The 24,082-nt window shown below is 45.3% G+C and overlaps 1 protein-coding gene across 6 annotated transcripts in view; it reads right to left on the bottom strand.

The window, feature by feature from the left end:
- robo1 (roundabout, axon guidance receptor, homolog 1 (Drosophila)) overlaps positions 1-24,082 on the bottom strand; it is a 254,486-nt gene that overhangs the window by 1,583 nt on the left and 228,821 nt on the right. For all 6 annotated transcript variants that reach the window (XM_034207109.1, XM_034207111.1, XM_034207110.1 and 3 more), the window contains 10 exons: positions 22,761-22,803; positions 20,475-20,629; positions 18,156-18,542; positions 17,317-17,433; positions 16,063-16,207; positions 15,563-15,793; positions 14,645-15,144; positions 14,349-14,546; positions 10,503-10,775; positions 10,212-10,405 (listed from right to left, as the gene is read on the bottom strand). In XM_034207109.1, coding sequence (XP_034063000.1) covers positions 10,212-10,405; positions 10,503-10,775; positions 14,349-14,546; positions 14,645-15,144; positions 15,563-15,793; positions 16,063-16,207; positions 17,317-17,433; positions 18,156-18,542; positions 20,475-20,629; positions 22,761-22,803 — 2,243 coding nt within the window. The remainder of the gene's footprint in view (positions 1-10,211; positions 10,406-10,502; positions 10,776-14,348; positions 14,547-14,644; positions 15,145-15,562; positions 15,794-16,062; positions 16,208-17,316; positions 17,434-18,155; positions 18,543-20,474; positions 20,630-22,760; positions 22,804-24,082) is intronic.

Here is a 24,082-nt window from a genome sequence, read left to right as displayed (position 1 = left end):
TTCTCATGTTCTTCCTGGACATTGTGACGTCTGAACACCCAGTAGCCACGCCCAGAGCTATGATCAGGCTGCTCCGTGCAGCTGATCTGCACCAAAGTTCTAATTTCTTTATTTGTTTCCTCGCGTATCTGTCTCTCTCTCCATACACTCTCACATGAAATGTGTTCTTTTGATGCGGCATGCCTTAGCAGTCCTTTATCAGTCTGTAATGCGTGTTTCCAGTCGCAAAAACCTTTGACAGTAAAAGCCGCATCAGATGAAGACAAAAGGCTGCGTCTGCTTTTAACGAATCTTCAACAGACCGGCAAAAGTGCGGTTCTTTCCTGAAAACAATCTCCCTGGATAACGATCCAGCTTCACCTGCTTGGGTTTATTAACCCCAGATCATCGCTAACTCAGCCCGGGGTTTGCCGAGGTCAAGCTTGTGACATTAAGGCGTGCTGCTGCAACGGCAGGTGCAGGGACGCCAGCAGCACCATCGGCTGCAGTTCTTTCATCGCTATTTCGTTTTAATAAATTCTTAGACCTTTTAAGCCAATTTTTTATGTCCATTTTGTAATTCAAACAGAAATGGGAGTCTACAGAATGCACAATAAACAAATCCAGAATAGGCGGCAGAGTGTGACGCTGTGATTGGTCTAAATGGGGACGAATCACAAATCACAACAGACACATGCATTTATTTGACGTAGCCTGGCGCCTGCGATTTTTTTTTTGTTCTGACATCACATACATCGTAGCATAAAAGTTCACAGTTTATTTATAATTAAAAAAATAAAATAAATATATTTTTAATTTGTATAAATAATAAAAAAACGTGTTTATTCGGGGAGGGCAGGAATGTCAAATGGGAGGGCCTGGTCCTCCCTGGCCCTCCTACGGCACCGGGCATGACTCACACATTCATGCATTTTGTTCTCATATTCATATATTTTAATGCTCATATTTATACATTTTACTCTCATGCACATTCATTCAATTTTTACATTTAATATTATAAATAATATATGTATGTCTGAAGACAATGTATGTATGCAAGAGAAGAATGTATGTATGAAGACAATGTATGTATGCAAGAGAAGAATGCATGTAGGCTATGTGTGAGAGAAAGTATAGTGGAAACGGAAGGAGTATGGTTGAAACGGAAGGCAGGTCATTATCGCGCTGTGATTGGCTCAGAAGGTCGAGCGGGGCGGGCTCATGTTAAGAACTTCGGGTTGCGGTCGGATAGTTTACAAATCAGCTCCTAAATTCTAACCCTATCTCCTATTCTTTGACCTCTAAGTGAAACGTCACGGGATTAAGGGATAGTGGATAGGATAATTCAAAAGGACCTAGGAGAAGAGACTGCGGTACTTTTAGAGAATCCGAATGCACTTTCACTATCCGACGTGTTTATGATGTACCAGCGGACCATTTTGTGCGTCTGCTCCTGTGGGGAAACTATGGAAACTACAGTTTTCTATACAGCGGACTACAACATGGATCTTTAATAAGAAAGTGAAACTTATGCTCGTCACCCTCTCTCTCCAGTCCACATTAATACAAATGATCCCAATACGTATGATTGTATGAACTATGAAAAGATCTTAACATCAATACAAATATATTTATTATAAACGTTAGTCCTTAACACCTATCACTGTGTATATCACCATTCAAACATCTGTTAAAAGTTGAACAAACCCCACACAGCTCCGTAAAGACTGAGATGTTGACTTTATTTGATCATTTCAGTAAAAACTAACGTTCATATTTCTCTTTTTGATTATAATACTGATGAACGTTCAAAACAAATCACTTTGGCAACTTACCACATACGTTTTAAAATGCTTAATAAGCACCATAACTTTCATGATATAATTTCTCCGTCATAATCGTTTGTTTCCGTGAACGGCCGACTGTTGTGTGACGCAAATGCTGCGACTGCAAGGCATTGTGGGGCAGCATTTTCTCCTCTCCTTTCGGTAAGGGAGGTCCAGTGGTTCCTAAGCTAAAGGAGGTTATAAAGGAAGTTTGAAACCTCCTTTCCTATAATTCTAGAGAATTCGAACATAGATATATATATATATATATAAACACTAGATGGCTCAAGGGGGAGTCGCCAGCGTAGCTCACTGGCGGCCATCTTGCCACAGTCAACAACTACTGCTACAGCTGTTGTAAGGTGAGTGATCTGCACTAAAATACTCTTAACTCGCTGAAGTCTTGACTGATTTACAAACGGTTTGGTTTATTATAAACGTTATTAGCATGGCTATGATACAGGAGACAACAAGACATGTTGAACAAAAAAAGTTCATGACTATAATTATAAGTATGCAGTTTCATAACTACATCTTTGATGTTTATAACAAACCAAACCGTTTGAAAATTGGTTGAAAATTGAGCAATCTACGGTTATGTCAATAGTGCACCATAGACATAATGTTATGAATGAGCGAGCTGCCTGTGGCAAGATGGCCGCCATGTGACAACGTCGGTCTCCATTGGCCAGCAGCGCGGGTGAGTCATCTAGTGTTTATATATCTATGGGCCCTTCTCACTTCGGTTAAATGGAATCCTTGCTTCCCTCACTTGCGTCGTTTCCCTGTGACTATAGTCCCTCCCACCAGGGAAGCATGGAGAGACGCAAGGAAACCACGAGAAGCAGGGAAATGAGTTTTAAGAGCAATGGGACGTCCTTTCATCCGGAGCGTCACGTGAAGCGACGTCCGTTTGTGATGACGCTGCACAGCTGATCGTCTGACAGCAGCCAGCTCTGTCCCCGTTATTTTCACAAACACCCCCGCCTCTGTTAGTACACATTTACTGACACAAACATTTGTATCATCTGTTGTAGACCCAAATAAATAAAATAAAATAAGAACTCATTCTCCAAAAAGATAAACGCCATTCTTAAAATGTATAAACGAACAATAGTTTGATTAATATTAGAGTGCACAATAGAAATAAAATAATTGAGAGAAGAAAAAAAGAGATATGTTATCTATCAAAACCCAGTTAGATTAACATTCATTGGATTGCACACTTTGTTTGTTTGTGTGGATATGTAGCAAATTAACATTTTAAATAGCACTTAATGACTGACTGAATGGAAATGACAATAAATGAAAATGTAAAACGAAAAAAACGATCATGACATTTTTTCCAAAAAATGAATAAAATGATTTTTGACCACTTTGTTGTTCAGATATATCACATATTTGTAACTAAATGATACATTAATTGAAACAAAACATGGTATAAACTGAGGAGTGACTCCCGTGAGTTTCATGTGTTTTCTTCACTCCGCTGGGAAACTGCTCTCATGTCAAGAAGCATCAGATCAGTGCATGCACTGCCTCGTCCAATCAGTGAGCGATACACAGTAAGGGGGCGGGGCGAGTGTCTGAGGATTTCATCGGAGGATGGTCTGGTGGTTCCTCGATTATAGCTCCTCCATTATCGCTCCTCGCTCCTCGTTCCTCCGGCAAAAATAAGGCCATTGGGACACTACTCAAGATGGCGCAGACAAATCAACTTCCGGTGAGACCGAGACCGAGGAGCGAGGAAATGAAAAATAAGAGAAGTGAAACGCAGCCAAAGAGTCGTGATGCACGGCCGGACTTATCTCAGCCAATGACAGCTCTGCATGCATCCCCTGGATATTATTTTATTAACTGCTTTCATCGTGCGACGATGTTTCCAGTGAGAACAGCTGTGAGGTCTGTGCAGAAAGCAGAGCAGTGTGTATAATATATATCATTCAGTATAACAGGCCTACTCTCTTTATTTGCTTTAGTTTAGTAGATATCTACAAACAAAGAGTCGATATTTTTCTAAAACCATTAGTGCTTCACATAATAAAATACACAACGGCTGTAGCCTGTTTTAGGAACTGTATGTGCGTGTGTGTGGTGTAGGTGTGTGTGGTACAGTGTGTGCGTAGATGCAGCGGACAGACAGGTCTCAGTTGGTTTGGTGTCCTCTGCTTACTTTTAATACTTGTAAATACAACTTTTGGCCCGTAATTTATTTTCCTCATTGTAGCGACCAGAGAGGGGAGAGGGGGAATATATCCAGTCTCTGATAGTGTTACGTTATTATGAGAGTGCTCTGTTTGATTCTGAAATTGTATATATTTATATAAATATATACATATATATATATGTGTGTGTGTGTGTGTGTCCGCATCTGTAGCCTGTTATTGTCTCATTATACCGCACTGTGAATGAATTAAAGTAAATATATGTCGTCATGAACACATCTGTCCATCAGACAGAGGGCTGCTGTGCCTCCTGTCATCATTAATGGACGTCTCTTTAAAATGACCGCTCAGAGGAGAGGAGTTCTCATTTCTCTAACCGCCTGCTGCTTCGCCTCCTCTCTCCTCGGTTCCCCTCCTCAGTCCTCCGCTCGCATCTCCTGTGGGCGGCACCAAGTCTCGAGGATAGGAGGAGTCTCGAGGAGGGGAATCGAGGAGGGGAGTTAGAGAAATGAGAAAGGGCCCTGCATTCGTCTCTTGCATACTGTACATATATTGTCTTCAGACATGCATATTTTATTTATAATATTAAATGTAAACATTGAATGAATGTGCATGAGAGCAAAATGTATAAATATGAGCATTAAAATATATGAATATGAGAACAAAATGCATGAATGTGTGAGTGACAATATATGAATGTGTGCATTGAAATATGATAATATGAGAGCAAAATGTATGAATGTGTGAGTGTAAATATATACGTGTGTGAGAGTGAAAATGTATGTATGTAAAAGGAGAATATATGTGTGTAAGAGTGAAAATATATGTATGTGTAAGGAGAATATATGTGTGTAAGAGTGAAAATGTATGTATGTAAAAGGAGAATATATGTGTGTAAGAGTGAAAGTATGTATAAGGAGAATGTATGTGCGTGAGAGGACCAGTATGAAGTACGGCCCCTCATACGAAATTCTCTCTGCAGACCCATTCTCTCGCGAGCACACAAGAATTCTGAGTGACAGGGAACTCTGGCGGTCATCCGGGACTCATAGAACCGTAGTTACAGCCGTAACTATCGTTCTATTTCGTCCCTACTGACCGCCAGAGGCGGTGCTTTAAGCACTGGATGACTTATACCAACAATGTCATGAAGAATCCAAGCCCTTGCTCACCACTGGAAACAGCGGAGCTCGGCAAAAGGACCACACCCAAAGAATGGGGAGTGGCGACATTGACCTGATGACAACTGGAGAATGTGCCAGAAGACGCCCACGACGCCGCGGCGCAGATGGTCTCCAGGGGCACCACCCTCAGGGCAGCCCAAGATGTTGAGATGCTCCTTGTAGAGTGGCATCTCAGCCCGATGGCAGGGGGCGGCCACTGGCCCCGTAAGCCTGTGAGATGGTATCGACAACCCAGTGGGGCAGCCACTGGTTAGAGGGCATAACCTCCTTTAGTGCCGCCAGGGCAAAATCAAGAGTTGCTCCTACTGCCGTATACAGGCAGTAGCCTTGATATACGCCCTTTGGGCACCCCCAGGGCACAGCAACTTCGACGTGCCGTACTCCTGAATGTCAAAGCGTGCCAGCTGGGCAGGCTGATTGAAGTGGGTTTGTGGAAGGACCCCGGGCAGGAATGCCACATTTGCCCAAAGGGCAACGCCTGAGAGTCCCACCTCGGGCATGTATTGTTTATGGAGAGGACATGCAACTCCCCGACTCGCTTCCCTGAGGCTATGGCAAGCAGAAATGCTGCCTTCGTGGGCAGCCACCTAAGCCCCACCTGGGCCAGGGGCTCGAAGGGAGGAGATGATAGGGCATCCGGCAGCAGGGGCAGGTCCCAAGCCGGAGCCCTCGGAGTGCTAGGGGGACGCTGCCGTAAAGCCCCTCTCATAAAGAGGGACACCGACCTGTGGCACCCCGCCGTGGCGCCGTCGACCAGAACATGTCGGGCAGAAATCGCAGCCACATAAATTCAGAGTGGAGTGAGAACGTCCATTATCTGGAAGGGACTGTTGTCTAAGCAACAACGTACATGCTGTCCCCAAAGAACACGCACATTCTTGCCCCCCAGTTGGGGTAGAAAGTGCGTGAGTGCAAGCTGCACAGCCCGAAGCTCTAGCACGTTGACCTGGCGCGCACTCTCCTGGGCAGACCGCTGACCCTGAACGGTCCTGCCCTGCCGCACTGCACCCCACCCTGAGAGACATGCACCTATGGTGATGGTCTCCTGGCGGGATGGGATGGCGCCCATGGGCACGCCCACTAGGAGATAGGCCCTGCCCCTCCAGCGTGACAGAGAGTGGAGGCAATGCTGCGACACCCTGACTTCCCTGTGCCTGTGCCACTTGGCGTCCAAGTGAAGGCTGTTCAGCCAAATCTGCATGGGGCGCAACGACAGCGGGCCTAAGGGCCCAGCGGCCGAGGCAGCTGCCAGTCTGCCCAAGGGCCGGAGGAACTGAATATAAGGCACCATCTTGCCCGGCCCACGTGGAAGTAGGCATCCCTCAAGTCCACGGTTGAGAACCACTCCACCTGTGCATATGCAGTGGTCAGCATATAGAATGGCAGCACCTTCGGGAATCTGTTGATTCCTCTGAGGTCCAAGATCGGGCGAAATCTGCCGACTTTCTTGCTCACGAGAAAGTACGCAGAGTAGAACCTCCTGGGCTACGCAGAGGGTCTTACTGGCTTGATTGTGTCCTTGGACAGAAGGACGGACAACTCTTGGCAACTTAGCACGAGCTAGAGCGGCCCCTGGGCCTGCTGGGAGTGTGCACAGGTCTGCGAAGACCCGAGAGCTGCTGCCTGGTCTGCCTAGCTTGGGCGGCACGCTCCAGTGCCTCCAGGGCAGCTGACCTAAACAGCTCCCCTGGCTCGACTGGTACGCTACGGAGGACTCTCCTACATGCCTCCATTAGTGGTGACTGGGCCAGCGAAACCTGGCGACAAGGCGTCCTCATACAGAGGTGCGTCAACCGAAGGAGGTGCGTCAACCGAAGGAGGTGCGTCAGCCGAAGGAGGTGCGCCAACCGAAGGAGGTGCGCCAACCGAAGGAGGGGTGTCAACCGAAGGGGGGGGGGGGGGGGGGGGGGGGGGGACAGGCGGCCCGCTAGCAGCCCCTACACCGGGCCCAGGCTGAAGGGCCAAGAGGCGACTTCATCATGCCCCTATCGGCAGCTAGCCGATCCACTTTAGAGGACAGCCTGATCTGGAGGAGGATGTGACAAGGAGAGGTGTCTGTTGGCTGCTGCCAGACGTTCCACCTCAGTGATTCTAGCCACTCTGAGCGCCCGATGCATGCAGCTACAGCTCATGCAGGCGTTTACCGTGAGAACCTCCCTCAGATGCTCACATTTCGTCCCCACTGACCGCCAGAGGCAGGAGGGGCAGCGGTCGTGGCCGTCCTCGGGCTCAAAAGAAGCCATACAGGCGCTATATGAATGAGCCATTCTGTAGGTAGCCAAATGCAGCGTAGCCGGGAGCGGGTGCGGGAACACAGCCTTCACCAGCTACCTGCTTAATGGAAAGAGTAGAGCGTTGCTGCTACTCGCCGAACAGAAAGAGGGATGTAATTACACCCACGTTACCGGCAGAGGGAGCGGGAGCGAGAGCACTGCCTTCACCTGGCTGGATTAATAAACACAGCAGTTCAGCGCCTACCAGGAGCGGGGGCGAGAACACTGCCTTCACTGGTTGAGTTAGAGACGAATGCCAGATGCGGCGTAACCGGGAGCGGGTGCGGGAACACAGCCTTCACCAGCTACCTGCTTAACGGAGAAACAAGGCAGTTCCGCGTCTACCAGGAGCGGGGGCGAGAACACTGCCTTCACTGGTTGAGTTAGAGACGAATGCCGGATGCAGCGTAACCGGGAGCGGGTGCGGGAACACAGCCTTCACCGGCTACCTGCTTAACGGAAAAGCGAGGCAGTTCAGCGTCTACCAGGAGTGGGGGCGAGAACACTGCCTTCACTGGTTGAGTTAGAGACGAATGCCAGATGCAGCGTAACCGGGAGCGGGTGCGGGAACACAGCCTTCACCAGCTACCTGCTGAACGGGAAGAGTAGAGCGGTGCTACTACTCACCGAACAGAAAAAGGGATGTAGCTACATCCGCATTACCGGTAGAGGGAGCGGGAGCGAGAGCACTGCCTTCACCTAGCTGGGTAAAATAAAGAAGCTTAACAGTACACGCAAGACGTTAGCCGGGCGAGCAGCTGCTGCTAACGATCAAGCGAGATCAAGTCAAATAACACACATGTTTAAGACCAGATAACTAGCTTCTAAAGAAGAGAACAGCACAGAGCCGTAGTTAAAGCAGTAACCATGGCCAGTGCTCACACGGCATATAACCGTAGTTACAGTAGTAACTATGGCCAGTACTTACACGGCTTAGAACCGTAGTTACAGTCGTAACTATGGCCAGAACTTACACAGCATAGAGCCATAGTTACAGTAGTAACTCTGGCCAGTACTTGCACGGCTTGGAACCATAGTTACAGTAGTAACTATGGCCAGTACTTACATGGCTTGGAACCGTAGTTACAGTAGTAACTATGGCCAGTACTTACACAGCATAGAGCCGTAGTTACGGTATTGACTATGGCCAGTACTTACACGGCTTGGAACCGTAGTTACAGTAGTAATTATGGCCAGTACTTACGGCTTAGAACCTTAGTTACAGTAGTAACTGTGGCCAGTGACTAAAAGTGTCAGCCAAACGGCTGCCCACTAGATAATATAATATTGGGAGGATGAAATCCTCCTTAATGCAGAGCACACAGCACACACAGTGAAGATTGTTCTCTGCATATCGTCCTAGTGCTAGGAGTCTAGTACTAGGAGCAGTAAATACAACGATATAGCGCTACTGCAACCATACCATGCGTTTACCGGGAGCGGGAGCGAGATCACTGCCCTCACCGGCTGAGTTAAATAATGAAGCTTAACAGTACATGCAAGGTGTTAGCCAAGCGGCTGCTGCTAACAATCAAGCAACCAAGTCAGAACACAATGTTAAGACCAGATAATTAGCTTCTAAGAAAGAGAACAGCCCGCATAGAACCGTAGGCCATGGTTATAGTAGTAACCGCACATGCGGAGCACACAGCACCCGCAGTGAAGATGTTCTCTGCATATCATCCTAGTGCTAGGAGTCTAGTACTAGGAGCAGTAATACAACGATCTAGCGCTACTGCAATCAAACCCTATGATACCGGGAGCGGGAGCACTGCCCTCACCGGCTGAGTTAATTGTTAAGCTTAACAGCAAGGTGTTAGCCAAGCGGCTGCTGCTAACAATCAAGCGACCAAGTCAGAACACAAATGTTAAGACCAGATAATAGCTTTTAAGAAATAGAAAGTACTTACCTTACTCTCTGCATCTAAACGAAAAACGGGTTTAAAATATGACACTCTGGGCTTTCCATACTAAATTGAATGAGGGACGCAGCCAAAGCTGGGACTCAAATGCTAATGATAGCTCGGGCACAACAAGCAGAACTTTCAAAAGAGCATAAGGGCAACTTTATGGGAGAGGAAGCGGGAACACTGTCGTCACCAGAAAGTGTAAGCCAAACAAAAAATAAGACAGCAATCAGGACAACTTGGCTGGGAGAGGGTGCGGGGACACAGCCATCACCAGCAACAAGCTGACACCAACCTGTCTGTCGAGGCTCTGCACAGCGCACAGCAGGCCACAGCTCCTGGAGGACGCGTTAACGACCAGTAGCTCCGACTGTCAGTCACGAAGCTGCACGCGGCCAGCTGCTTGCAGAGAAATCCCTCAGATCAAACGTTCAAACCTGAACGCTGTAGGCTACGAAAATGTAGCCACGGTACCCTCGCGCAGCGAGAAGATGAAAGGAACAGATCCTCTGACGACACCGGCTGATATAGCCGGTGTCACGTGGGTCACAGGTGACTTTGTTGTTATTGGTACTCGAGCTGCGCATGCGCGCGATGGACATATCCAGTGCTTAAAGCACCGCCTCTGGCGGTCATTAGGGACGAAATAGAACCAATGTGAGTTTGGAAAATTGCACAAATAAATAAATCTATTCTAGATCTCAACAATGGAATTATGATCAGTGGAAATGGCCATGACATGTCTCCTTTAAAAAAAATGGCAGTTTATTTTTCCTATGTACTGTACATATCCAAGTTACAATTATTCAAAAATTCACCCAATTTAGATATTGGCCTAGGTAATGCCATATTCACAACTGTTGAGGCATGTATGTACCTCAGACTCTTCATCTCCTGGTTGGAAGGCTCCCGTGGTGTTGAGGCTCATGTCTGCAGGGTTCCTGCGGCCCCCTTCTCCTCTCCGCCGCCCCCCTGAGCCCCTGGAAGACATGGAGCTGGAGGAGCTGGGGTCCCGGGGGCTGTTGACTGTGGGGAACTGTGGTCGGCTATAGGGCTGAATGTCCTCTGAACCTAGGGTCAAAGAACAGTTGTAGGAAGGTATTGAGTCTTGCATAATCAAAAACATTGCAAACAGCATTGAGGGGCCACATGGTATTTGCTGTTGTACCTGCGTGTTGGCGAGCCTTGCTGGCGGTGCTACCTTCATGTTTAGTCCCTTTCCCTCCATGAGCTGTCCTTTGTCTCTCCTGAGCCTCTCTGCGCTCAGAGGAGCTGGTTCTGGTGTCCGAGCCCTCTCTAAGCTGGTAGCCCCCGGTTCCTCCTCTCTTGTCTCGACCTTCAACTGCTTTGGGGGAAACTCCCCGGCCCTCCAAGACTGCCTTGGACGGGTGTGTAGGTGACTTGAGCACAGCAGGAGGTGGGATGGGTGGAGGAGGGAGATCTGAAGAATAAACACAGGAACCAAGAACACATTAAACAGACATCAAAAACAAATGTGGAAACAACATAAAGTGTGCTCATGTAACTTGTGTGCATCGTGTGTAGCTCAGTTGTCTCACACCTGCAAGGTGACACACAAACACAGCTGTAGTGTGTGTACATACACTCAGAGCTCTGCACATAGCTATGCCGAGCGGAGACTACTCCGTGCCGACAGTAAACACAACAGATTACATTAGGGAGGCCAAATCTGAGAGTTATGACATTTGTACAAGAGGCAAGAGAGGAGAAAGAGGGGAGGAAGACGGGGGTGTGACGGTCAGCAGCTGGTTCTCTGAACTGCTCCACTTCCCCTGTCGATGAATCAATGCTGCTTGTCCTTGAGCCATTATTAGCCTGGTCTCGTACACATTTCACCATCCTAACAAAATGGTAAGAGAAAATCCTTTTCTGCCCCAAATCGATGGATTTTCATCTTGTAATCAGCATCCGACCTGAAGGATGGTTTGTCTGCGGTCAGACCTATAATCCACATATGATTAGTTGTTGATAAACATTTCAAGTGCCAACTCTTACACCTTGCTTGAATTCCGAAGGCTATCTTAAACTCTTGACTAAACAGGATGTATGGTGTAGTCTTCACTGTGTATCTCTGTGTGTTGTTATAATACGTGGTCCTGTCGCAGCTTTTCTTTTTAGCTCTTTGTCAGGTGTTTATATTTGCAATAACATCACAACCATGCAGTCAGAACGGTTTATGGATGGGTAGTCATATACATATAGATTTAAAAAAAGGCAGTGTTTGGAGATGGATGTGGGCCGACTTGGCTTCACGTCTAGCGTTATTCCATTGCAAGATGGTCTTTTGTTAATGCATACTGTAGTAGTGAATACAATGACTGCACTATGATACTAAGATTTTTGCTTTTTAAGTGGCATAGTATTATATGACATTGTTTTAAGACCTTTTTTTACAACATTTTTTGTGCATATTGGGATTTACCTTTTGACATCATTATGAAACATTATACTATGACTATTATATTCCATAAATTAAAAGACCCATGGCTTAGATAGTCTCTGTTTTTCGATTGTGGCACACTGGACTTTGTGGAAAATCAAAGCTTTTATTCCCTTTTTTACACTCGAGAGGCTAATGAGGCAGGTGATGTCTTTGCTGTGTCTTGTTGGCGGAATCAAGCAGCCCCAATACACTCTTCTGATTATCCTCTACCTCCATACTCTCCTCCTGAATACAAAAGGGGCCAGTCAATATCATACAGCAAAGAGGTGTCTGCAGTTTTTTAATATCTCTCTTGCCTCCTGAGTCCTGCCTCAGTGTGAGTCCGATCAATGCCACAGTCTGTGAGATAGGGCTCACTGCGAGGGAGGAGCAGAGTGCCTGTTAGATTTATGAGGAAATATGGGCGAGGACAGAGCTCAGGTCTGAAAAGTGTCTCTGGGCTTGCCAAGGAGGGTGTATTGGATGGCCCGGTGGTTAATTAGGCAGACGGGACTGAGACAGATCAAAAGAGACAGGGAAGGGTTAAGTTCAGAGAAGGTAGACAAAGGTATTTGAGTCAAACACAATATGAATCATGAGGGGAATATAACTTGGGAGTTTCCAAATCCACTGAGCAAACAGGAGTGAAATGAGTAGGTCAGAAAGGGGTGGGGAAGGGAGGCTGTTTGGGTGTTAGGGGGGTTGCTGGTCCATTTGTTAAACTGTCGCCTTAACTGATGGTATGTATGTGTATTTACAGTGATGCACTGGGATAGTAGTCCAGTCTGCAGAAATTGGAAAGGTACAGTGACATACAATAACTTACAGAAAACACAAGTATACACATTGTGTTTTAGGTTGTTACTATCCTTCTTAACATTTCATAAAATCTCAACTAACACCTCAGCACCAGTGTTCTAGACCACAGACAGGGGTATGAAGGGTGGGGGTTGAAGGAAAGACAGGGGGGGGGGGGGCAGGGGAGGCAATAACCTCCAAATGAAAAACAATCCATTCAGATCAAATGCAATCAGCAGGAGGACTGATGGACAGACAGAGCTGCATAGCTGTCAGTCCGCCCCCTCGCTGCTCAAACAAAGACGGAGGGGAGCACGGGAGAAGAGGGGAGAGTCGAGAGGGATGGAGAGATCACTCCAAAGGGAGGGGCAGTGGATGGGGAAGGAGCCTGGATATAAGGATGATGGCAGAAGGCGGAGGTTGGGTGGGTTGGATTCTCTGCAGTGATATAGCTGGTCTGGCTCCTAGTGAGCTGGATATTAAATCTCCCTGTCAAGTGCTTCCAACACTCAAGGACACCTGACACTAAGAGGAGAGCCAGCTCTGGGAAAGCACATACTGTACACAGCAGAGTGAGCGCCTACACACACACATGCAGAGAAATACAGCAGGAAATACATATCCACAGGATCAAAGCATTAAGGAAACAGCTAGAATAAGTGGTGTTCCACTGCTAGGCTGTGTATTGTTAAGAGTTATGCTTTGAAAGTAAATTGCTCTTTCTCTTAACAAGGTTACAGCTTTCCCTTCCGTGTGCAGCTGCTCCAGTATTTAGCCCCTGTTTGGTTTATGTCCGGCTCCTAAAGGTGGCACTTCAGTGAGAGCCAGAGCACCTGGATCAATTTCATTAGTGGCTAGAGTGGAGAGACATCCCAGTGTCAGCAGACCCAAGCTGGACAGAGCTCCCTGGAGACCACCCCCCCTCCAGTCGTCCCCACCATGGCCTTGGCCTCCAGCCCACCACTTGCCCGATCTGTTCAGCACTGTCACAGATTAGGAATGATGCCATGTATGCATGTGCGTGAACACATGAGAGAAGATTAAAGCCCTGGCTCATGGCACACCCATACTCAGTAATTTACACTAAATCACAGTAAACTGCACTTTTACCCAACATTTCTGTAGAGGGAATAGAGACATAGTCATTGATACAAACTGGCCATCTGTGTACTTGTGGGACACAACTCAACTGTTAGTATTGTTCCGTGCCTGTCTATTAGTCTGGTGGCTGTATAAAGTAATTAAAACCATTTACAGACAAACATAGTTTGTACTAAACTTAGTTCATACTAATACTATTTTAAAGTTAAAAAAATATGGTAGATTATGTAGTTGCACTAATCAACCCTATATCATATGCCACAACATACATTTAGATTTATTTTTGATAAATTAATCATTAGTTTTGAAATGTAGATTTACATGGTGTTTAAGTAGAGACCATCTTGTAATTGGATCCATCCAGCTGCTACAAAGAATCAGTTCAGAGGCCTGAAGTGGGAAAAAAATGCATGTTTTCCCTGACTGTATCTATCATGGTGACAAAACATGTCCACGTGCAGTAAGAAATATTATCCAAATAATAATATTAATTGTGGCTGGTAACAAGATATATTTGTAGAAAAAAAAATGCTCGATTAACATTAAATATTTGAGTAGGAATCTATTAGCATCAACATACTGTACACATATTGAGCTCACAAGATGTTTTCATTTTGAAAGTTATTTAAACTTTGAATTATTGTGTTTTTATAGTAATTAATCCATGTTTACCTTCATTATAGACTTCACGTCGCTGGTTTCCTGGATGAGCCGCTGGATGAGCCGCTGGATGAGCCGCTGGATGAGCCGCTGGATGCTGTTTCTGCTTCTTAGGAGGCCTCCTGTGTACAGCTGCCATGCTCATGTTACTGTCTGTGGACACCGGGCTGCTGGGACGGTGGCCTGACGGGTTTATTTGGTATTTTCGTGCTGAGGGAAAAAAAACACAGGAACTGTTTACTTTCACAATTCCTCACATGTCTTATAGTAACATTTATTGCGGATGTGGGCACCTTCATAAAACCCACCTGACGCTCCTCCGACTTCTGGGCCCAGTGTGTGTGGATATTTGGCCACCCTGACGCCTGAGTACTCTGCAGCTGCAGCCACCGCTTGAGCAAAGTCAGCATCAGTGAAGAAGGATCCGTCTGATGAGCTGACGGCACTTGACCTCCCTGAAGAGACATTATCCTCTTCAGAAGCCGACCCCCATCCGTTGATCATGGAGCCGGTGACGGAGCTCTCCAGGTCGCCGGTGCTGGACGCAGGCGTTTGTTCAAGCCCTCGGAGCAGCAACCTTCGTGGATGCATCTGGGGGTGGTGGGGGTGTGTGTGGGGGTGGGTGTGGTGGTAGTGCATCTTGGCCACCTCTGAATCTGTCTCGTCACCCTCCTCCTCCTCTTCCTCCAATATATCGTCATCTTCATCCATGCCATCAGTGTCCAAGACCAACGGGCTGGGGATGTACCCATATGTGTGTGAAGGAGAGTGGGGAATTTGAAGGGGTAGGGGGCTCACTGTGTGGCGCCTGCAAAAGGGGAAGAACCAATCAAATCAGAAACTAATTTCTCAATTAAATTATGTGAGAAAAGTCAAATGCACCAGCCAATAACAAAGAGACCACACTGCTCATATAGCATATTTGAGCCAATCAAATATACTTCAAATCCATTTTAAAAATAGCTTATGTTTGCAAATGTAATACTAAATGTATGATGTCTTCATTTATTTGTGCACCAACAAATGCAAGGTACTGCTCACAGCTTGATATATTTCAGAAACTTTCAAATCAGTGCAGGTTGATTTTAATGATGCAATGAAATGATGTGAAATAAATGGTTCCTTTGAAGGTAAGAAATGTATCTAAAACCTAAGATTTGCTTTTGTGAAATTGGTTAGTCTGAGTTGTTTTACTTGTTGGGGTAGTAGACAGCATGCAAGTGTACCTGCGTTCATGGCTGTCAGGTGCGTCCTGGAGCATCGGCTGCATCTCTTCCTGGGGGGAGGGGGTGAGGGTGGCTGTGGACTGGTGACTGTAAGATACAGCTGCAGGGGAAGAGGCTGCTCCTCGGATGGGAGGAGTGGGGCCCCTCTCCATCTCCTCTTCCTCCTCCAGCTCATCAGGCTGCAGGTACATGTGAGAGGGGGGCATGGGGCACTGCATGTCTGGTTCACAACTGCCAACAGAGAAATGAGCCTCATTACCGTCATATCACCAAAAAAAAACATGTTTTTGTATACTGAAGCCAGGAAGACATAAACTAAATATTCATGGCACCTTTCTATCAAGGTTTGACATGAGCCTAGCACTAATAGATAGAAAACCCTTGAGGCAAATGCTAGCAATGAGGCGAGAAACAGGAGAAAAGGCAAGAAGAATCAACTAGTATTTAAATACAATGTGTGCATGCCTGTCAGATTGTCTGTCTGTGCAGACATGTCCCACCTTTCATCCATGGAAAGCGAGTACTCCTCTGTGCTCCGACTTGGGGGTGGGTTTGCAGGGGGAGGGGGTAGAAGGTCAGCCCAATTCATTGTGCTCTGTTTGGGTAGTTTGGGGGTGCGCACTCCCTTCTTTTGACCCTGACTCCCTGCTCAAAAATGAGAAAAAAGCACTCAATCGCAAGACACCTCCAGACATATATACTTATATATGCTCCATCTCTGAAAATCAATTATTAATGTTGACGAAATTCCAACGTAAGGAACTGACAGCAGATAAAATGCAATAAAAAGACTGGCTAACAAATAAATGATAATGTTTTATGCAAGAGTGCAAAGGCTAATGCAACCCTCCACTGTTACGGAAGTGTGCACACATACCTCTTAGCTAAATGATTGGAAATACTATAAAACAGTCATTTCCCTACAGCGGTATTATTCAGTACCAAGAGGGAAGGTAGGAATAATAACGGCAGAAAAGGGTCCAATTAATACCAAACTATTAGAATTGTGAACCAACGAGCTGTGAGGTGCAGCGAGCACTAAAGGTTTCTCCTTAATGGCTTGAACTTCAAACGCAATATCAGAATGGATACATGGCATTAAGGTGGCAGTGTTGCATGCCATCCGCAATGAGTTATCATTTGTCCTTGTCTGCAGACGGATTGAGGCTCTGGTGAAATAAAGCTGCTCTTCACTGAAATTAAAGTAAAGCCAATTCACGAAAGCAATGCAAACTAAGCAGGTACAAACCGAGAAATGCGTAAGAAATCAGAAAAAAACGAAAAAGTGAATTAATAAAAGAAAAGGTTCCTTTAAAGCAAAAATGTTTTAAACATCCCTTGGATGACATTGCATAAAAGCCACAAGCAAATGCTGGGCATGGTGTTATGTTACGTGCCTTTGTTATAAGGCATTGTTGTCAGTTTCCTCTTCTCCTTTTGTTCTGCATTTTTCTATTTTCTAAAGGCATCTCCCTTTCAATTTCGTTTCAAGATAGGCTGACATGGTAATTAATCAAATTACCATTTTAAAGCATGCATTATTAGCATATCAAAGTGATTTATTGCTTTTGGGGAATACTGGGATTTCAAATAAAGCTACAGGCTTGTATATGATTATATGGTTGACAATAACAATAAACCGGAAACATTTGGCAGTTCATCAAAAACAAAACTGCGAAAAAATCTAGTACAATTATTAGCACAGACTCAACTTGATAACCTCTGAATGCCCTGACATGCCCCAATGCTCTTACCGGAGGTGCTACTGCTGCCTTGGTCCGAGCTGTTGTAGGAGCCTCCAGTGTGACTGTCATGGGTCTGGTTGTAGGGGATGGTGGCAGGCATAGGGCTGTCACCTCCTCTGTAGCGGTCTGATTTGGGAGAATGGAGTGTGTGGTTAGTATGGCCTCCGGCAGATACCTTGCTTCTACTCAAAACACTTTGAAGCAAAGCATCCACTTTGTATTGAACAAGGAAATGAAGGGAATTATTTTTGATCAGAAGTACAAAACCACTTAGCACAGTGTATAGTGTTACACACACGAGGCATGCAGTTGAAGCGTTATCATTTATAGGTGAGTATGTGAACACATGCAGCATCTGCACACAATTCTTAAAACTGGCACACCACATGTGGTTCCTTTCTGCAGGTACAACAAGGTGATGATAGCTTTGTTCAAAGCGGTTAAAGATCCAAGAGTTATCTTTGTCTTTCATTTTGAAATTTGACACCAAAGATAAGTCCTCACACCTGCTTTCATCACAAAGAAACAACCAAAATACCATACAATGACAGCAATTCAGGCCTGGCTCACATTTAGCTGCGAAAAATTGCACATGATTGCATGGAGGGTGGTAAGAGGTTACATGAATGCCATACAGACAGGCAGAAAGAAAGAGCGATGATGCTTATGTTGACTGAAAAGGAGCGAGAAAGAACCAAGGAAAATATGAGCTTGAAACTCTTCCACAGGCTTCACCAGTGAGGCGGAAAGAGCCGGGAGAGGAGAGAACGGAGGGGGGAAATGAAGCGGAGGAAGATCATGGATCGGAGTGGACCTCTGCAGCCATGGCTTCTGTATTCCACACTCACCCTTGTTCAGCTTGTTTTGTTCCATGATGTTGTACTGCATCTGGGAGCCCATTTCCTGTTTCTGCTGCTGGAGTGAGGGGGGCTTCCAGCAGTGCTTTTCATTCATCTCCCCTCCACCCAGGGGGCCTCCTCCACTGCCTCCGGTTCCTCTGTCGGGGTTACCGTGGTTGCCCATGATGGAGGACTGGATGAGCTGGGTTGTGGCGTATGGTGTGGGCTGGCCCCCCGGCCCTACAAAGCGGCCATCTTTCAGGTTTGGGCTGTTGAAGGTCTTCATCTCATTGATCTTGTTGGACAAGTCTACATCTCCATAGACGCCTGACTCTGGCACCATGAGGTTGGTCTGCTTGTTTTCCATCTGGTTGTTATAATTGGCGATGCAGTCGGCTGGAGAATATGAGGAGGGTATTTAGTCAATCTTGTCTACTGCTGATCAGCTTAGGAGCAGTATGCCAGTTTGGTAAAAGCTTTGAAACAACAGGGCATCATTTGATCTAGAGCTCAATACATTTATTAAACAAAAGCAAAAAACATTAAGATAATAATTTCAAGATTTGAAAAATCTCCGTGCAATCTAGCGGGACTCTCTTTATGTTTAAAGTCTCAATTTGCTTGCCAAATGATGATCTGCTTTAGGTGAGTGACACAGGTGTTATTACAGCTTTTGCTCAGCCCCCTCTCTCATCTATGACTCAATGTGGGTGTCATCTCTGTTTCTCTATGTTCTCTCTTCATTGAGAGGGACAAAAATACATGTCTGTATCAAAGACCTGGAATGAGGCGCGCAGTAAAAGCACAGCTCCACTGACAGATCCAATTTTCCCTGGCTCATAAAATATTCAAATCCTCCAGCAGATCTGAGAGCCAGCATTGCGGTAAATACCAAGGACGGCCATAGGTGCACGCCGCTCGTGCCGCGCGCCTCACATTTCAGCGGCACGGAACAGCTCGACACTTCAAAGGTTGACGTGTGAAGGCGCCCCTATGGCTGAGATAAAGGCACATTAACTTCTTTCTTTTTGCTCGGCCACCTATTCAGTGATCCTCTTAATGTTCACAGAGTTTAGGTTTGGCACACACACAAAGCATGCATCTGGCAAGCTCCTTAGTGTCATACAGCGGGGTGTCATGCAAAGGGTGAGGGCTACCTTTAGCCTGTTATTCCCTGTTAAACATATCACACCATGTTTGGAAAGAGTCGAACACTTCGACCTCAGACGGGTGATTAGCACAAAGAAGAAACTACATCTGATGACTATAAAGTCTAAAAGATGAATTATTAATCCTCACTGGGGAAGGTTGTAAGTAAGGAGAAACTATTGAATGGCTGGATGGATATTAGGCCGAACAGCTGGATAGGAATTATGGGCTGCCCTTGAAGGAATAGTCCCAAAGTGCATCATTTAGAACATAAAGCATTTCATTGCAGTCCAAGTTTCCGAGGATAGGGTTGTTTTAAGACTTGGGTCACAGCTTAAAATGAATAATAGCAAGTCCTGCAGCATTCAAGCTGAAGTGTTACGCTGTTCTCTTTTCAGATAGGCCACTATGTGTGTGTGTGCACAGTCTGCATACAATAATATATTGTTTTGTGGTAATGTAAAACATGTTGAGGTCATATTTGCTCCCTCTTGTTGACAACTGTACTAGTGCTGAATATACTAAAAGGCCAATTGGTGGTTGTCTGTGAGTCTCTTTCCTTAACTTTATCTCAATCCGCTGTCTAACTCCCCTTATACATTTCAGTATATATTTTAGCATATACTTATTCATCATCAATCCTTTCTCTCCCTTTCCATCTGGTCTTCCAGATGCACCTTTCTCCCTCTATCATTCTCTCCTCCTCTGCTTCTGGCCACCGTCTGCAGTCCAGCCTTGACCTCCTTGCCCGCTGCACATTTCTTAAATAACTGAGCACTTAGGGGAAATTACATTACCGGCTATAACAACAGTATGGAAATCAGCAAAGCAATTCGATTAGCAACAGAGTAGGGACCCTCTCAGTGTGCTCCTTTTATTTCCTGCCTAAAACAGCTCCACTCTAACCTCAAATAAATCAAAACCACAAGCACACAGCCTCTCTTAATCCCGGTATTTCTTCAGGTTTTTCTTGTGGAGACCTACAGAAATGAGAGATACACAGAACAACTCTCCAGGGAGCTAACCCACATATCAGATGCTACTTCCTTTTTCACAGCAAATTCCCCCAGCTCCCGCGTTTCTTATCTCCAGAGTTATTTTGTCAAGGACTGCATCATTGCGTTTGAGGTGTGTTTATTTTGGTGTTTGCCTACGCATGGAAGCGTCAACACTTCATACCTGGGCGGCTGTAGGTTGCCAAGTTGCTGTCACTGTTGCCATTGCCTGCAGTGCAGCAGTTCATGCTGCAGTCGTTGTGATTGGAGCAGGAGTTTGGCCATGTGTCTGCCAGCCATGGTTGTGTAGCAGATTCCCCAATGTTTAGCAAACCAGGCCTGTAAAAAAATGGACCAAATAGTTAACAATAGTAAGAGGCTGAGCCAACACCACACTGACATTTATGTGAATGAAATTAAATACCCACAAAAACATGATATCTGAAAGAAAGGATTATGTTGAGTTTATTTATCCAGCAGCTGAGAATAGGAACAATCCGATGTAGTACTTGTTTGCCTTTTGGCCACACACACACACACACACACACACACACACACACACACACACACACACACACACACACACACACACACACACACACACACACACACACACACACACACACACACACACACACACACACACACACACACACACACACACACACACACACACACACACACACACACACACACACACACACACACACACACACACACACACACACACACACACACACACACACACACACACACACACACACACACACACACACACACACCTAAATAGATTGTGTGTGCATGACTTGCCCACAGTCGATGACACTTTGCCTGAGCCCTCATGAGCATTAGCGAACCGCTTGGATTACACAGCCAGATAAAATTCACTCGCTATATTTTGCGAAATGTGCATCCTGAACAGCCAGTGAACCACAAATGCTTCACGAATAATGTTGTCACACAGCATCTCTATCATTTAAAAGTGTTCTTCTTTTAGCTTTACAGAAGGAATGACATGAAAAGCCAGCACTAGAAGATAAACCCATGTGAACCAGTCCTCACATTATCGCCTGGCCATCAATCCCTATTGTTTCCATGTATTGCTCCTATTACTCTGTCTTTAATCTCAGCACAATGCAAGATTACTTGTTCAACGGGATTCTACTGTACAACCTGACCTAAGTCCAACCAGTGTTAAAAGAGCTGAGAATAAATCACTTCCTACTACTCATGGAATGAATCAATCTAGCATACAAAGAGAATTCAGGCTACTCTACCACGGCCATACGCTGTTTCAATATTCAAATATCCACAGCGCTGCTCCCAGTTGCAAATCCCAACACTGATTTAGCATTGAATTATGTTTCCTCATTCCCTCTCAAGTGACTCATTTTTCGGATTCATTTTTGGAAATGAACACATTTGTCATATCCAACCAAATACAATCATACAATAGCTCCTCAATCACCCCGGCAGTTGTATGTTGATATTGAATGGCCATTGTCTTTGTTCAGAGCTGACATAGCCATTCTGCAAATTGGGATTCAATCATAGAACTGGATAATATGGATTTAATGCTGATTGCTCCAAGCTAACTATTCATTACTATATGAACAACACGAATGCACACACACACACACACACACACACACACACACACACACACACACACACACACACACACACACACACACACACACACACACACACACACACACACACACACACACACACACACACCACACACACACACAGACACACACACACACACACACACACACACACACACACACACACACACACACACACACACACACACACACACACACACACACACACACACACACACACACACACACACACACACACACACACACACACACACACACACACCATGTCCTCTTAGTAAAGAAAGAGAAACCAATAAATACATAGTTCATCTTTCTTTTCTGCATTCTATATATTTTTTTCAATCTCCAAGCGGTATGATGCCATCTATTGGACATACAAATGAGTTATAACACGCATCATTCTTTAAGTCTCGCTGTTTGTACACAATGCACCATTCCACAACATGCATAGGTGTGCCGTTACAGCTATGTGTGGGCATGTTTCTCTATTCATGTTGTAGGGTGAGGCTATGGCACAGCCTTGTGGTTGGATGTGGCTCTCCACCATCTAGGATGAGGATGGTCTCCTGGCAGACTGCATGGGGCTTTGTTCATGTTATCATAACATACTTAATGCACCCCCTTACCCCATCCCAGCTCTCTCCGGCTTAAGAAAGTCACAGCACTCCCCCTAGTGTTTGCTGAAGAAAAGTGCACTTGCCCAACACTGCTCAACTGTTCAGTAGTTTTACCATACGACTGCATTTGTTATTCAAATATAGTCATGATTTGATTTCCCCAATTTTTTTGTAAGTATTTGACATATACACTCTTTACATAATAAATAAATAATCTCTTACCTTCCAGCACTGCTAACACCCTCTCCTCCTCTCTGATATGCCACTGAAAATAGAGAAAACAATTTGAAAATTATTAGATTGATTTTTAATTTGAGTTTTGTCAGCGTTGATGTGAATGCTTCCTTTTACGTGCATGTGTTTTATTTATCAGTTTATGTGAGCATGTACATGAATGTTTGTGGCATCATTTTGGCTGAGTCACACACACACACACACAGAGCAACAGGAGCAGAAGGAGTGTATGTAAGAGGCTTATGAAGAACAGAGATGCAGAGCTCTTTGGCTGCTGGCTCGGGTTCAGCGTGTTTGAAGCTCCGCGCACTGAAAGTTGGACTCTTTCAAGGAGCTCTAAGCTGGCTGTGTGTGAAGGAGAGATAAACTTCAAACTTTAATTACAATCTCTTCCCCGAAAGGAGGAGAGATGAAAGAGGGTAGGTAGGGCCTCAACTGTGTCAATTCCCCGTCTCAAAACATGAAGTGTGGTGTTGGCCTTGCATCAAAAAATCTAATGCAAACAAAGTATCACACTCCAATTCCGGATGCAAATCAGCACAAGGCACCCCAACATCTTGTTAGTAGCAGGGTGCCAGGGCATGGAGTTGTACGTCTTAAAGAGACACAAAAGTTAGGCTTGTTTTTCAAGTGGAAGACTTCCAACTAATCATGAAACAAGCTTGCAACAGCCAAATTATTCTACCTGATTACAAAAAACAACAACTCTGCTACCGTTAATATACGACCTCTGCAGAGACAGGATCAATCAGGCCAATGCTACCCAAACTGTACATTATTGTTTGACTCACTCTTCTTCTCCTGCCCTCACTTTTAATTCCTCTTAACCATTCACCATTGTATTAAGCACTCCTAACACCTCTAGGGAACAAAGTTCTTCCGACAGATTAAATAAGAAGGATTGTAAATACATACTTGCAGAAAAAGGAAGATAGGGTATTTTTTCTTCTGCTTTTTATGTTTTTTATATCTAATTGGTGTGTTGGAGTGCTGGTGGTGTGTCATTCTCTTAAATCCCATCTGAGGTTGCCAGTAGCCCTTTGATCAAGTTACCACGAGTTTAAGCAGCCTCTCAGAAGTGCGGCCTGCTTCTCTTTAAGCATTACATTCTGACACGACCCTAACATTTGGTGGAACATTTATTTCTTGGTAGATCTTTAAACTGTGCAAATGTTTGCCTCGTTTAATTGGTAGACACCGAGTGTCCCTTGTTGACTTGTCCAGATTTAATGGCTCTCATCTATTTGGACTGTGGCCATTAAAAGAAGTGTTCAACAAATAAAGGGAAAAAGCTGGTGTAAAGTGAATCA

The sequence above is a fragment of the Gymnodraco acuticeps genome, unplaced genomic scaffold (genome assembly GCF_902827175.1).
Source record: "Gymnodraco acuticeps unplaced genomic scaffold, fGymAcu1.1, whole genome shotgun sequence".
NCBI lineage: Eukaryota > Metazoa > Chordata > Actinopteri > Perciformes > Bathydraconidae > Gymnodraco > Gymnodraco acuticeps.
This window is presented reverse-complemented; position numbering and strand designations above follow the sequence as displayed.